This window comes from Pan paniscus, chromosome 9 (genome assembly GCF_029289425.2).
Source record: "Pan paniscus chromosome 9, NHGRI_mPanPan1-v2.0_pri, whole genome shotgun sequence".
NCBI lineage: Eukaryota > Metazoa > Chordata > Mammalia > Primates > Hominidae > Pan > Pan paniscus.
In genome coordinates this window covers 31,807,128-31,819,780 of record NC_073258.2, presented here as the reverse complement: position 1 = coordinate 31,819,780, position 12,653 = coordinate 31,807,128, and the positions used below count along the sequence as shown (strand labels likewise).

General features: G+C 36.2%; 1 protein-coding gene across 4 annotated transcripts in view; it reads left to right on the top strand.

Moving 5' to 3' along the window:
• The window catches only part of LOC134731193 (chromatin assembly factor 1 subunit A-like), a 583,486-nt gene that overhangs the window by 318,017 nt on the left and 252,816 nt on the right, over nt 1-12,653 (top strand). Inside the window, exon 4 of one of the 4 annotated variants that reach the window (XM_063608144.1) lies at nt 7,337-9,620. The exons of the other annotated variants lie outside the window; for them this stretch is intronic. Within the exon in view, the coding sequence (XP_063464214.1) occupies nt 7,337-7,553 (217 nt within the window). The 3' untranslated portion in view covers nt 7,554-9,620. Of the gene's footprint in view, nt 1-7,336; nt 9,621-12,653 lie in introns of those variants that run through there. 4 annotated transcript variants of the gene reach the window in all.

The window sequence follows — 12,653 nt, the reverse complement described above, 5'->3', positions numbered from 1 at the left end:
GTTAATAACTTCAACATTGTCTCTCAATGAGAAGACTGACTTTGAATTTTGGTGAAATCCAATTTTAAAGATTTTTTTCTTTGTATGCTTTCTGCCTTATATATCCTATGAAATCTTTTTTGACAGTAAGGTCATGAAGATTTTCTCCTCTATTTTATTTTAAAAATTTTACAGTTTTATGTTTTATATTTAGGTTAATGGTCCTTTTAAGTGAATTATTTTGTGTGTTTTATAAGGCAAAGTTTGAGATTTACTTTTTCTCCACATGAATATCTGCTTGTTCCAGTACCATTTCTTGAAATGATCTTCCTTTTTCTTTTTCCTTTTTCCTTTTTTTTTTTTTTTTTTGAGATGGAGTCTCGGTCTGTCGCCCAGGCTGGAGTGCAGTGACACGATCTCAGCTCACTGCAACCTCTGCCTCCTGGGTTCAAGCAATTCTCCTGCCTCGGAATCCCATGTAGCTGGGATTACAGGCATGCACCACCACTTTTGGCTAATTTTTTTTTGTATTTTTAATAGAGACGGGATTTCACCATATTGGCCAGGCTGGTCTCGAACTCTCGACCTTGTGATCCGTCTGCCTGGGCCTCCCAAAGTGCTGGGATTACAGGCGTGAGCCCCCGCACCTGGCTGATCTTCCTTTTTCATTCAATTATTTTGGCACCTTTGTGGAAACTAACTGGCCCAATGTGTGAAATTTATATGATCTATCATTTATCTATATGACCCTTCTTTTGTCAATGCCACACTTTTTTTTTTTTTTTTTTAGATGGAGTTTTACTCTTGTTGCCCAGACTGGAGTGCAATGGCGTGATCTCGGCTCACTGCAACCTCCACCTTCCTGGGTTTAAGCGATTCTTTTGCCTCAGCCTCCCTAGTAGCTCAGATTACAGGCTCCCAACACCATGCCTAGCTAATTTTTGTATTTTAGTAGAGACGGGGTTTCACCATGTTGGTCAGGCTGGTCTCAAACTCCTGACCTCAGGTGATACACCCACCTTGGCCTCCCAAAGTGCTGGGATTACAGGCGTCAGCCACCACACCCAGCCAATACTACACTTTCTTAGTTAGTATAAGTTTATAGTAAATTTTGAGATTAAGTAGTGTAAATCCTCCAACTTAGTTCTTTTTCAAAGTTGTTTTGGTTCATTCATATCCTTTACATTTCCATATACAATTTAGAATCAGTTTGTAAATTTATACAAATTCCTACTAGAATTTTGAATGGTAGTATACTGACTCTACAGATTGTTATGTGGGAATATTTATCTTTGTATCTATAAGGATGGCTTTCATTTATTTTTTATTCTTTAATTCCTGTCAGTGATGTTTTGTAGTTTTCATTGTACTAGTTACGTTAAATTTATTTCTATCTATTTCAAGGTTTTATGCCATTGTAAATTATATTGTTTTTTAAATTTCAAATGTTTATTTTAGTATACAAAATACTACTCGTTTTTGCCTATTGACCTTGTACCCTGCAACACTGGTAAAATGTTGTTACCACTTACTATTTTTAGTCACTTTTTTTTTTTTTTTTGTAGACTCTTAGGATTCTTATATATAGTCCTGAGTGTATGTCATGGGTGACTTGTGTGGAGTCCTAATTTTGGGGGTGGGGTGGAGTCAGGCTGGCAGGACCAAGGGAGAGCAAAAAGAGAAAGCAAATAAGCTATAGGTCTGCCTTTCTTCATGGTCTACAACACATAGCCCTCCTGTGCAAATAATGCACAATCTTCCTGCATGCAGCTATCACCAGACCCTTGGCTGGTTTAAAAATTACAAGTTAGCTCACTGCAACCTTGGCATTATCAGTACTACACAAAGTTCTTTTTTAGCACACAGCTCACGCACCATTCTATAAAATCCCCAACAAGCCTCTTTTTCAGTTAGCTCCTCTCTTGCTGACCTGCCCATTGCTCCCTTGCAATATATTTTCATACTTTCTCTAATAAATCTGCCTTTCTTTATCTACAACTGTCCTGGTAGATTCTTCTTACCCCTGTGCCACCAGCCCCAGATAGTCACCACTCATCTGCGACAGTTGTTATCCATAGGGGATTGGTTTGAAAATCCACAACCTAGAAACCAAAATCCATGAGTGCTTAAGTTTCTTGTATAAAATGGTGTAATATTTGAATGTAACCTATGCATATCCTCCCAAATACTTTAAATCATCTTGATTACTTATAATATGTAATATAAATACCATGTAATTTTTTTTTTTTGAGGGAGTCTTGCTCTTTTGCCCAGGCTGGAGTGCAGTAGCACAATCTTGGCTCACTGCAAGCTTTGCCTCCCAGGTTCAAGTGATTCTCCTGCCTCAGTTTCCTGAGTAGTTGAGATTACAGGAGTGCACCACCATGCCCGGCTAATTTTTTGTATTTTTAGTAGAGACAGGGTTTTACCATGTTGGTCAGGCTGGTCTTGAACTCCTGACCTCATGTATTGTTTTGGGAATAATAACAAAAAATCTGTACATGTTCTTTACAGATGTAACTATCTTTTTTAAAAAATATTTTTGATCTGCAATTGGTTGAATCCATGGACGTGGAACCCATGGATGAAAATTTCGTTAATATAGAACCCATACGACATAAACAGCTGACTGTGCATGAATGATCAAATCATCTGCAAAAGCAATATTACTGCTTCTTTCCTATCTCTATACCTTTTATTTCATCTTCTAGCCTAATTATATTGTAATTTCAGTTCAATGTTGAAAAAAAATTAACAATTAATTACAAAATAATTCCAGTTCAATGTAAGAGTGAGCATCCATGACTAATATTCAGGGTTAAATTGATAAACTTCTAGTTACAGTGATTAAAACCACAGGAGACATACATTACCAATAGGAACTGGGACAGCATTACAGATCCTCAGATATTAAAATGATATTAAGGTATAATATAAACACCCGAATGCTAATGCTAACAACTAAGATTAAGTGAACATATTCTTTGAAAGACACAAGTTATTAAAACTAGATTAAGAATAAATAGAAATCCATAATCAAAACTTTATTACAAAGGAAACTCTGGGCCAGATAGCTTCCCTGGTTAATTCTATCAAACATTTAAGGCATCATTAATACTAATCTTTCACTCTTACAGAAAGCAGAGAAAGAAGGAGCACTTCCTATTTAGTTTTATGAGGCCAGAGTTATCCTGATTCTAAACCATACAAAGACATTATAAGAAAATTACAAATGAATGGTCCTCTTGAACATAAACACAAAAATCATTAATAAATCAAATTTAGTAGTATATAAAAAACATTCACAAATAAAATCTAGTAATATATAAAAGGGCTAATATAGCATAACCTTGTGGGGTTTATCTCAAGTCTTTAGCTTTAAGTCTTAGTCAAAAATATATTCCTTGGTGTATTAGTCCATTCTCATGCTGCTAATAAAGATATACCCACAGTTGGGTAATTTATAAAGCCAAGAGGTTTAATTGACTCACAGTTCTGCAGGGCTGGGGAGGCCTCAGGAAACTTACAATTATGGTGGAAGGGGAAGCAAACATGTCCATCTTCATGTGGTGGCAGCAAGGAGAAGTGCCAAGCAGAAGGGGGAAAGCCCCTTATACAACCATCAGATCTTGTCAGAACTCACTCACCATCATGAGAACAGCAGCATGGGGTTAACTGCCCCTATTAATCAATTACCTCCCACTGGGTCCCTCCCACAACACATGGGGATTATGGGAACTACAGTTCAAGATGGTATTTGGGTGGGGACCCAGCCAAACCCTATCACTTGGGAATGGGTATATGGTAACCTATAGTTTGCTCCTGTGGTACCTGTTAGCTTCAGCAAGTTAATAAAATTTTTCAAGGTTCTACATATTATTTATAAAGTTATTTTTGTGACTTCAAGGATCAAAATCACAGAAGAGGAATCTATTGTACCTACCTCTGTGCTATGAGCTGATTAATATCATCGATGCATTTCTTATCCAGCTGGGAAGAAAATACATGAAATAATTAGAAAACTGTGAAATAGTGCATATTCTGAATAAATGCTGTGCGTTATGTGATTCAGAGTGGAATAGGTCTTTTATAGTAAAATGGTAGATCACAATAGTCAGAAATAATACATGAGTAGGTGAATTGGGATCTGGACTCTAAAGCAGTAATTCATTTTCTCAACAATCTTATCAAAATGTACTTTGTATCATTATCAGTTATGAGTGTGTCTCATAATAAATTAGAAAAATGAGATTGCTTAAATTTTACCTATATTAGAGTCACTTGCAAGTTATCCTCATTTCAACATCACTCTCATTATCACTGGTGTTCTTGAGTACGACGAAAAGTCGTAAAGTTACAGACAGTGCTTGGAATAGTTCAAAACTGACATTGTGTCTTATTTATTATGCTTTTCTATAGGGTATTTCACCAACTATCATGTCTGCCATTCTAGATTTTGTTAATTTACTTGCTTTTGCTGTAGTAAATTGGAAAAAGGATTATTTTGCAGACATTTTGATGTTGAAAAGCAGAGTAGCTTTAAAAATATCCCATCCCCCACACCAATATGTTAACAGTGTCTTCAACTGCCATCCTTGATTTTGGCCATCTTGACAGTAATTAGCAGAATTCAAGGGTATCTTGAATTTTCCCTCTAACTTTGATTTTCTTGTGGTTTTATTAAGTAAGTATATCATGCCACTACTATCTTCTAAGGTTGATTTTGTTACAGCTTTAACAGACTTCGTGCAAAATACATCCATATGTAGAGGTGAAAGGTGTTTGTTTTAATTAGACATGCCCATGATGTCAAAATTTATTATTCAAAAACTAGCCCATAATATCTTTAAGATCCCATGTTTTAATTGTATTAATGACATACAAATTGGGAAAATGTGATATAATGGAAAAGCCATAAGTTTTATAAACTGAAAGTCATGAGTTCCCATCCAACCTTCTTAAGTTAATGGCTTTGTGTTCTTAAAGAAGTCATGGAAGCTTTCTGGATCTTAATTTCATCATGTATAAAATGGAGATGATAATATGTATCTTATAGTTAAAATTTCACCTAAAATTTCACTTCCTGATTCTACCGCCTTAGTGAGATTCTTGGATATTTTTGTCTGTAGAACATAGCTGCTTTGTTTCCACCCTATACTCTGTTTGGTAACAGATTCTGTACACCTTGACCACAGTTGGGCACAAGTTCAAAAATAAACAATCAGATTGGTTGGAGCACAGTGATTGGGGCACAGTCATGTGATGGTAGGATCCCCAAATAGATCCACAATGTCTTGTTTGTGAGAGTCTGAGGTTACACTCTGTGTACCCTGTCATCTAAGTGACCTAAAGTTTTAAGATTATCAATGTCCCTTAATAAAACAGTTTAGCTTAAGTTTAATCAGAAATGATTTCTGTGTTTTACACTCAGAAACTGTCATTTGCCATATGTCTCCATAGTGCCCTTTGCTCTTATCTTTATAAAATGGATCATACTTGTAATTAATGTTCAACATTTGTTTCCTTCATCAGACAGTACATTCTATAAAAACAAGGAATATTGTCTACCTTGTTCCTGTTTCCCAGTGCTTATTTAGCACAGAGTCTAACATCTAGAAATAGTTAATAAGTAGGTAAATGAAAGGTTTATATCAAGTAGCTCTCACAGTGCTTAATAAATATGAGTTCCTTTCCTAGCACCTTCCCCCTTTACTTTTTTTCTAACACCAGGAACAAATCTTTTTTTATTTGTATAAACTTAAGGGGTACAAGTGCAGTTTCATTCCATGGCTATATTGGATAGTGATGACATCTGGGCTTTTACTGTTAACTATCACCGGAATAACATTCATTGTATCCATTAACTTACTTCTTACCTCTCACCCTCCTCCCACTCTCCCATCTTTCCAAATCTTTAATGTTCACTTTTTCCACTCTCTACGTCTATGTGTACACATGTTTTAGCTTCCACTTATAAGTGAGAACACGCTGTGTTTGACTTTCTGTGTTGTTTCACTTAAGACAGTGGCCTCCAGTTCCATCCATGTAGATGCAAAAGACATGATTTTATTTTATTTTTTTGTCTGAACAGTATTCCATTATATAAATGTACCTCGTGAAAATACAAATACTTTAATACCCCTGTGTCCTTGCCCTTCAAATTATATACACATATCCTTCCCCCATCCACCACCCCAATCATTGATTCCAGAGGGCACTTCCACTAAAGTTTCTCTTGTGATGAAGACATTCAGAATGTGCTTTGAGTCAAAGCAAGGTTGGTGTCTGTCTTGAAAGAGTGTGACAGAATGCCCACCCCAGTTACTGTGCAGATATTTTTAAAGAACTGAGGTGGTTTCTGCTGAAGCCTTGCTCTCTGCTGCATCTTTCCTGTGGCCATTGCTATGCCAGCGTGAGAAGGCTGGCCCAAATTATACTGCCAAGGAGGTCTTGTAAGAAAGTGAATATAATGGTCCCACAAAGGGGTTGAACCTCTGACCCTGTTCTTATTAGCAAGCTCTACCCAGCAGAACTAACTCTAAAGTGCTTGCTGAATTTTTCTGAGATAACTCTTGATGTTTTATTTTTAAAGTCATGTGGCTGACCCAATAAAGAACCTGGCTAGTTAACTTAAAAATGTCTTTATGCCATTTTTAGAATACATGGGGCAAAAGGACTGTTGCATTGGTCAGTATTTGTAAAGAACATTTGGTTTGTAAGAAAATGAATGCATTGCTATTCCCAGGGACATACAAGACAACTCCACGTTTCTCCATTTTTGATCCTGGGAGGTGGCTTTACAGGATAGTTATTGGACTGTAGAGTCCACCTTCTAGTTAAGTATGTAATCAAAATTAAAAAGATGGCTATACAAATACACAGAGATTTTAGGGATATCCACACAGAAGAAGCTAGCTATTTTAAGAAAAAGATATTTTTAATTATGTACCTATTATATGCCAGGTACTCGGCTACACATATTTATTTACAGTATTTTTGTTTTTCCATTATACATGTTATTTTCCTCATTTTATAACATGAGTAACTGAGGCTTAGAGAGATTTAAATAATGTATTCAAGGTCACCTTGAAGTCTGAAAATTGGTTACCTACTCCTATCTTATGAATTTTTACCATCCATTCAACAGTACTGGCCTTTCTCTCTATTAACCTGTTAACCTTTGTATTTATGAGTAATTGTAGCATTTGAAGTCATTGAGCTTCTCCTTTGAAATTAATCTTACCAGTTATGAATACACAATATATTTGCCTTTCACATTAACAAGTTCTGAAAATATCGGTAATATTTATTAATATTTAATCAAAATGTCATTTAATTTATTTCGCCTTCCTTCCAGTGTGACAGATGATGATGATGATGATGATGATGATGATGATGATGATGATGATTCCAGGGCACCACCTTTCTTCAGTAGGTCTGGATATTTTGCTTCGGTGGTCCTGGGTGATGTAGATGAATTTGCATTTTTAACAAGACTTCTGCTCAACCCCTGTTCTAGCCCTGCCAAGATTATGAAGCAGGAAATACCAGAATACAGAGAAGCACGATGCTGAGGGAAGAGGGGCTAGGCTGTTTCTCTCAGTGCATTTAATTATAACGTTGGAGTTAAGGAGCATTGATATTTTGGAAACACAAGGAGTTTGTTTAAATTCTAATTCTCTCTTGTTTTAGCTGCATAAACTTGGGCAACTTCATTTCTCACAGTGTCAATTTCCTCATCTATAAAATGAGCCTTCTAAGGTTGTTGTGAGGTTAAAAATAAGATACTATGCCTGGCACGTGGCAAATATTCAATAAAATTTAAAAAAAATTATTACAAAAATTGTGCTTCATACATGAGACAGCATAATTTCATAGTAGATTCAGACAGAAAACAGAATGAAATTTAGAACAATTTTGGGAAAATACATGAATATACTATTCTTGGAAATAAGAATTTTAATTCATTCTAACAAATATTTTTTAAGTGTTTGTTTTTCTGTTTTGTTCTAAGCACTGTGCTAGGCACACAGATATTTTGTGAACATACCTAAACCTTGAGGCTGATATGCAGGTAGGCAAAATGCTTCACTTGTTCCTTTTATTGGAGACACAATATTGGGCTGAGAAAATCATGACTCTGATCTAATATAGACAAATTTAGGATGTTCTAAGTTTCCAAGACTTTAAAATATGAGTAGATGATTAAATGAGAAGATCTCTTATTTTCTCCAAGCAGAAAAATAAGATAGCCCATGTTGGTTTGCCCAAATTTGAAATTTTAGGAAAGTACAGAACTTTGCCCTAACATTTTTTCTCTTCATTGCCCTTGCATGACTTCAACTCTTTGATTTAAATCAAGTCAATTTATTTTGTGAGGATTTTAATAACATATTAATTATGATCAGATTGGCATCTAATGACTAGCTCCCTGAGACTGACAGACATTGGACTATTTATATATAATCTCTGCCCTTTCAGTTTGACCTACTTTGACAGTTCAATTAAACCAATTGACTTTTAAATTTTGTTTATGAAATGGCTAGGGAACACTGAATTTGTGGGGTATTTAGCATTTGTATAACACACCATTTAATATGTTGCCTTAGTGTTATTTCTGGAGTCTAGGAAAATACTACTCTCTGACAGGAAAATCACAGTTGAGTTGCAAGTGGAGAAACTAAGTGTATTAGTACATGTGTGCATGTTTGTTTGGAATATGTGTCTGTAATGCACACACATCATTTACTCATAAAATATGGAAGAGTCCTTTCTGTATGTAAATTGATTGTCTGTAGTTTTCAATTTCATCTCACTTGAATTGGTTTATGTGCTTGTTTAAGTATGTTTTCATCTAATGTTCATTCGTTTGTTCAACAATCATTAATTGAGCATTTACTGTGCATCAGCTGCTATAAGAGACTTTGTAACTCTCTATGTACAAGTCCCAGGCCTTGTAATGATAGTGAGGTAGGCTGGAGAAGTACAATTTCTGTGTCCCCCCTTTCTTATAAGCCCCCAGTGAGATGCAGTATATGATACAGGATACGAGCTGTCTCTTGCTAAAGCCAAATTTTCTAGGTTTGTATCCTAGCTTTGCTACTTATCAGCTGTCGCTAGGCAAAGTGGTTAACTTCTGCTTTAGAACTTAATTCTCTTCATTGTTCTGTGGTTCATGTGCACTAGCAAATACACAAAGTTTAGAAGGGCTCATGAGGAGCTCAGTGCATGTCATCCATTACTGTTACTAGTATTGCTGTCACTGTAAACTAGATATTCAAGAGATGGGATTTTGATATTATTACTTCCAAGACCAAAGATACAGCCAGATCCTGCCTTCCATTTACGTTGTCTCCCTGTGGAATTCTGGGTTGAGAGAAATATACACACAGAACAAAGGAAGAGTGAATAATATTGAGGAAGTGCCCAATAATGTCCAAAGTAGGGCACTGTGGTGAAAATTGGGTTGTTAAATGAAGTTTAGGTATTTACTCACCTTTTCATCTCTGAGAATAGGAAAAAGAAAGAAATATAAAGATTGTAGGGGGACATATTCTTAAGTCTGTGGTGAGAAAAATTGAAAGAGAAAGATGCTGGTTGCGCTAGGTGTAGTTACTAAAATAATGGTAATCAGAGTGGCAGGCTTAATAAAAAATGCTGCCTAGTTAAAAAAATGGCTCAATATGAGATGTCAACCAACAATTTAGCAACTTATTTCTATCTGCATAACTGTTACAAAAAGACAGGCAGAAGTATAAATGTGGGGGAAAGATACAGAAATATTCCTTACCTGGGCTATGTTCAGGACTTCATGTCAAATCACGTCCAGATGTTACAGTCTAAGAATTTGAAGTCTAGCATGGACAATAAAACAAACCACATAGTTCACTATTGAAAACATGAGTAAGACATTTTTCCATAAGAAAAAATCAAACAAAATCATGTAGGTGTTCTGAGCAGAGTTTCAGCATAGGCAATCTAGACTTCATGGAAGTGGTGACATTTAATGAAAGTGAAGGTTTACTATGCACTTACTTTGTACAAGCATTGTGCTGCATGTTACATACACATTATCCCATTTTATTCCCAAAACCGCCCTATAAGGAAAAACTATTTTCTCCATTTTACAAATGACACAAGAAGGCCTACAGATAATAAGTTATATCTAAAGTCTATATGTAGTAACTGCCTGAATCTGGTTCAAAACCAGGTGGTCCGGCCACCATGTATGAGTGCCTAACCTCTATTCTACTGCCTTTTCCCACTTTTCCCTGCTGCTTCCTGCCAGAATGTAGGAAAGTTCCTGTCAAAGGAATAAGTGAATGTGTTAATAGAGTAGATATTAAAATTTGTTTTATAGACTTCCATTAACGAACACTTTGAACAAGGCCTAGGGGCTGTTGATGGAGACTTTAAGAGTTACTTACAAGGCATGATCACTTCCACTAAATGCTTATCCTTCACGGGAGGACAAGACAATGAATAAATAATGCTAGATGAATAGCGCAAAGGGTAAGTAGTGAACATTTAATCAATGTTTTTTTATTAAGCACCTACCAGGTGCTAAGTTAATGGAATTGTAAAGCCTGACTCTAAAGTATTTTTACAATTCATTAAGCAAGATACTAAATGTATATAAACAACTATAACAGAGGACAGGATGTGGAAAGCCCTAGCAAAGAGGATTAGGAAAAATGGGGCTAGGGATGATATAAGAATTAGAAAAGTAGGAATATTATCCACTATGCCTGGAGCACCTAGTATGTGCTAACACTCTACTTGAGAGTTTACATTTTTTTTTTTTTTACCCTACTCAATTGTATCACAACGTAATTAGAGCATAGATATTTACTCTAATTGTATGCATCAGGAAACTAGAGTACATACAGGTTAAGTGTTTTAGGTAAAAGCTAAAAAACAGAGAGTAAGCAGCACAGCTCTCCAACTGGCAAGCCTCTTTTCTTTTAAAGCATTTCGTAACATTTGATGAGATGAGGAAGAGACATAAATATAGAGCAGTTTGGTAGCAAACTCCAAGATAGTCCCCAGATATTTTCATCTCCCAGTATTCACACTTTGTGTAGGTTTCTCTCACAGAGGTGGTGGTTAGCTCTGTGTGACCCATAGCATATGGCAGAAGTGACACTGTGACTTCTGGGACTCATAAGAGATTATAAGAAGCTTTATAGTTTTTGGTATGATTTCTTACAAAACTTTCTCTGGGTACCCTTGGCTCCCAAATTAAGAATGTGATTACTTTGAGGCCACTACTCTGGAGACACTAGATGGAGAGGCCACATGAAGAGATCATGACACTACATAAAGACAGAGATGCTCAGCAAGCAGCCAGGTACTCCCACCGTCAGCAAACCTAATCATTAGAGTTGATGCCCCAGACATTGTGGAGCAGACAAAAGTCCACCTCCATGAGACCCACCCACACTGAAAATTCTGGAGCAAAATAAGTGATGGTTGTTTATTAAGCCACTAAGATTTTGGAATAATTTGTTATACAACTGTAGATAATTAGAACAGAGACTAAGTGCATATTAGTTATCTATTGCTGTATAACAAATGACCCCAAAATCAGTAACTTAAAACTACATCATTTTGTTACCTCGGTTTCTGTGTGTTTAGAATCTGGTCATGGCTTATCTGGGGCTTCTAATTCAAGGTCTCTCATTAGGCTGCATCAAGGTGTTGGCTAGGATAATAGTCGTCTCAAGGGTCAACTGGGAAGAATCTGCTTTTTAGCTTACTTAAATGGTTGTTGGCAAAATTCACCTTCTTAAAGAGTGTTGAATTAAGGAGTTAACTTCTCACTTGTTGTTGGCTAGTGGACTCCTTCCATTCCTGCCCCACCTGCCTTTCCATATAACATTCAAGTCAGAACAAGCAAGCAAGAAAGCAAGCAAGAGACAGTGACAACAAGATAGAAAAATTACCAGTAATACAGAAGTCAAAATGTTTTGGAACCTAATCATGGAAATGACATTCCATTGCATTTTCTGCATTTTATTAATTAGAAGAATGTCACAAGATGTAGTTTTCACTCAAGAGGAGGGGATTACACAAAGACTGGAATACCAAGAGGCAGGGGTCACTGAGGACTGTCTTACTTCAGGCTGCTATAACAGAATATCATAGACTGGATGGATGGCTTACAAAGAAACAGATGTTTATTTCTCACAGTTCTGGAGGCTGGAAGTCAGACATCAGGGTGCTGGCATGATCATGTCCTGGTGAGGGCCTTCTTTCGGGTTGCAGACAGCTGTTTTCTCATCGTATCCTCACATGGTAGAAAGCTGAGAGAGAAAGCAGGCTTTCTTATGTCTTTTTTAGAGCCACTAGTTCCATGAATAAGGGTTAAATTCTCATGACCTAATTACCTCCCAATTGCCTCACTTTCTAATACCATCACATTAGAGGTTAAAATTTCAACATATAAATTGGAGGGAGCATGAATATTCAGTGTATAGCAAGGACCATTTTAGAAATATGCCTACCACAATGTTAAGTCCAAATAGTTGTTGGAAACAATTCATCCTTTCATTTTATAGAAAATAATGAACTAAAATATTTTTTGAGAAAGAGAATTAACTCTAGGTTTCACTCAGGATTCTAAAATGTAGGGATGTATAACATAGGAAGGACAATTATTTTAGTCTCTCTGA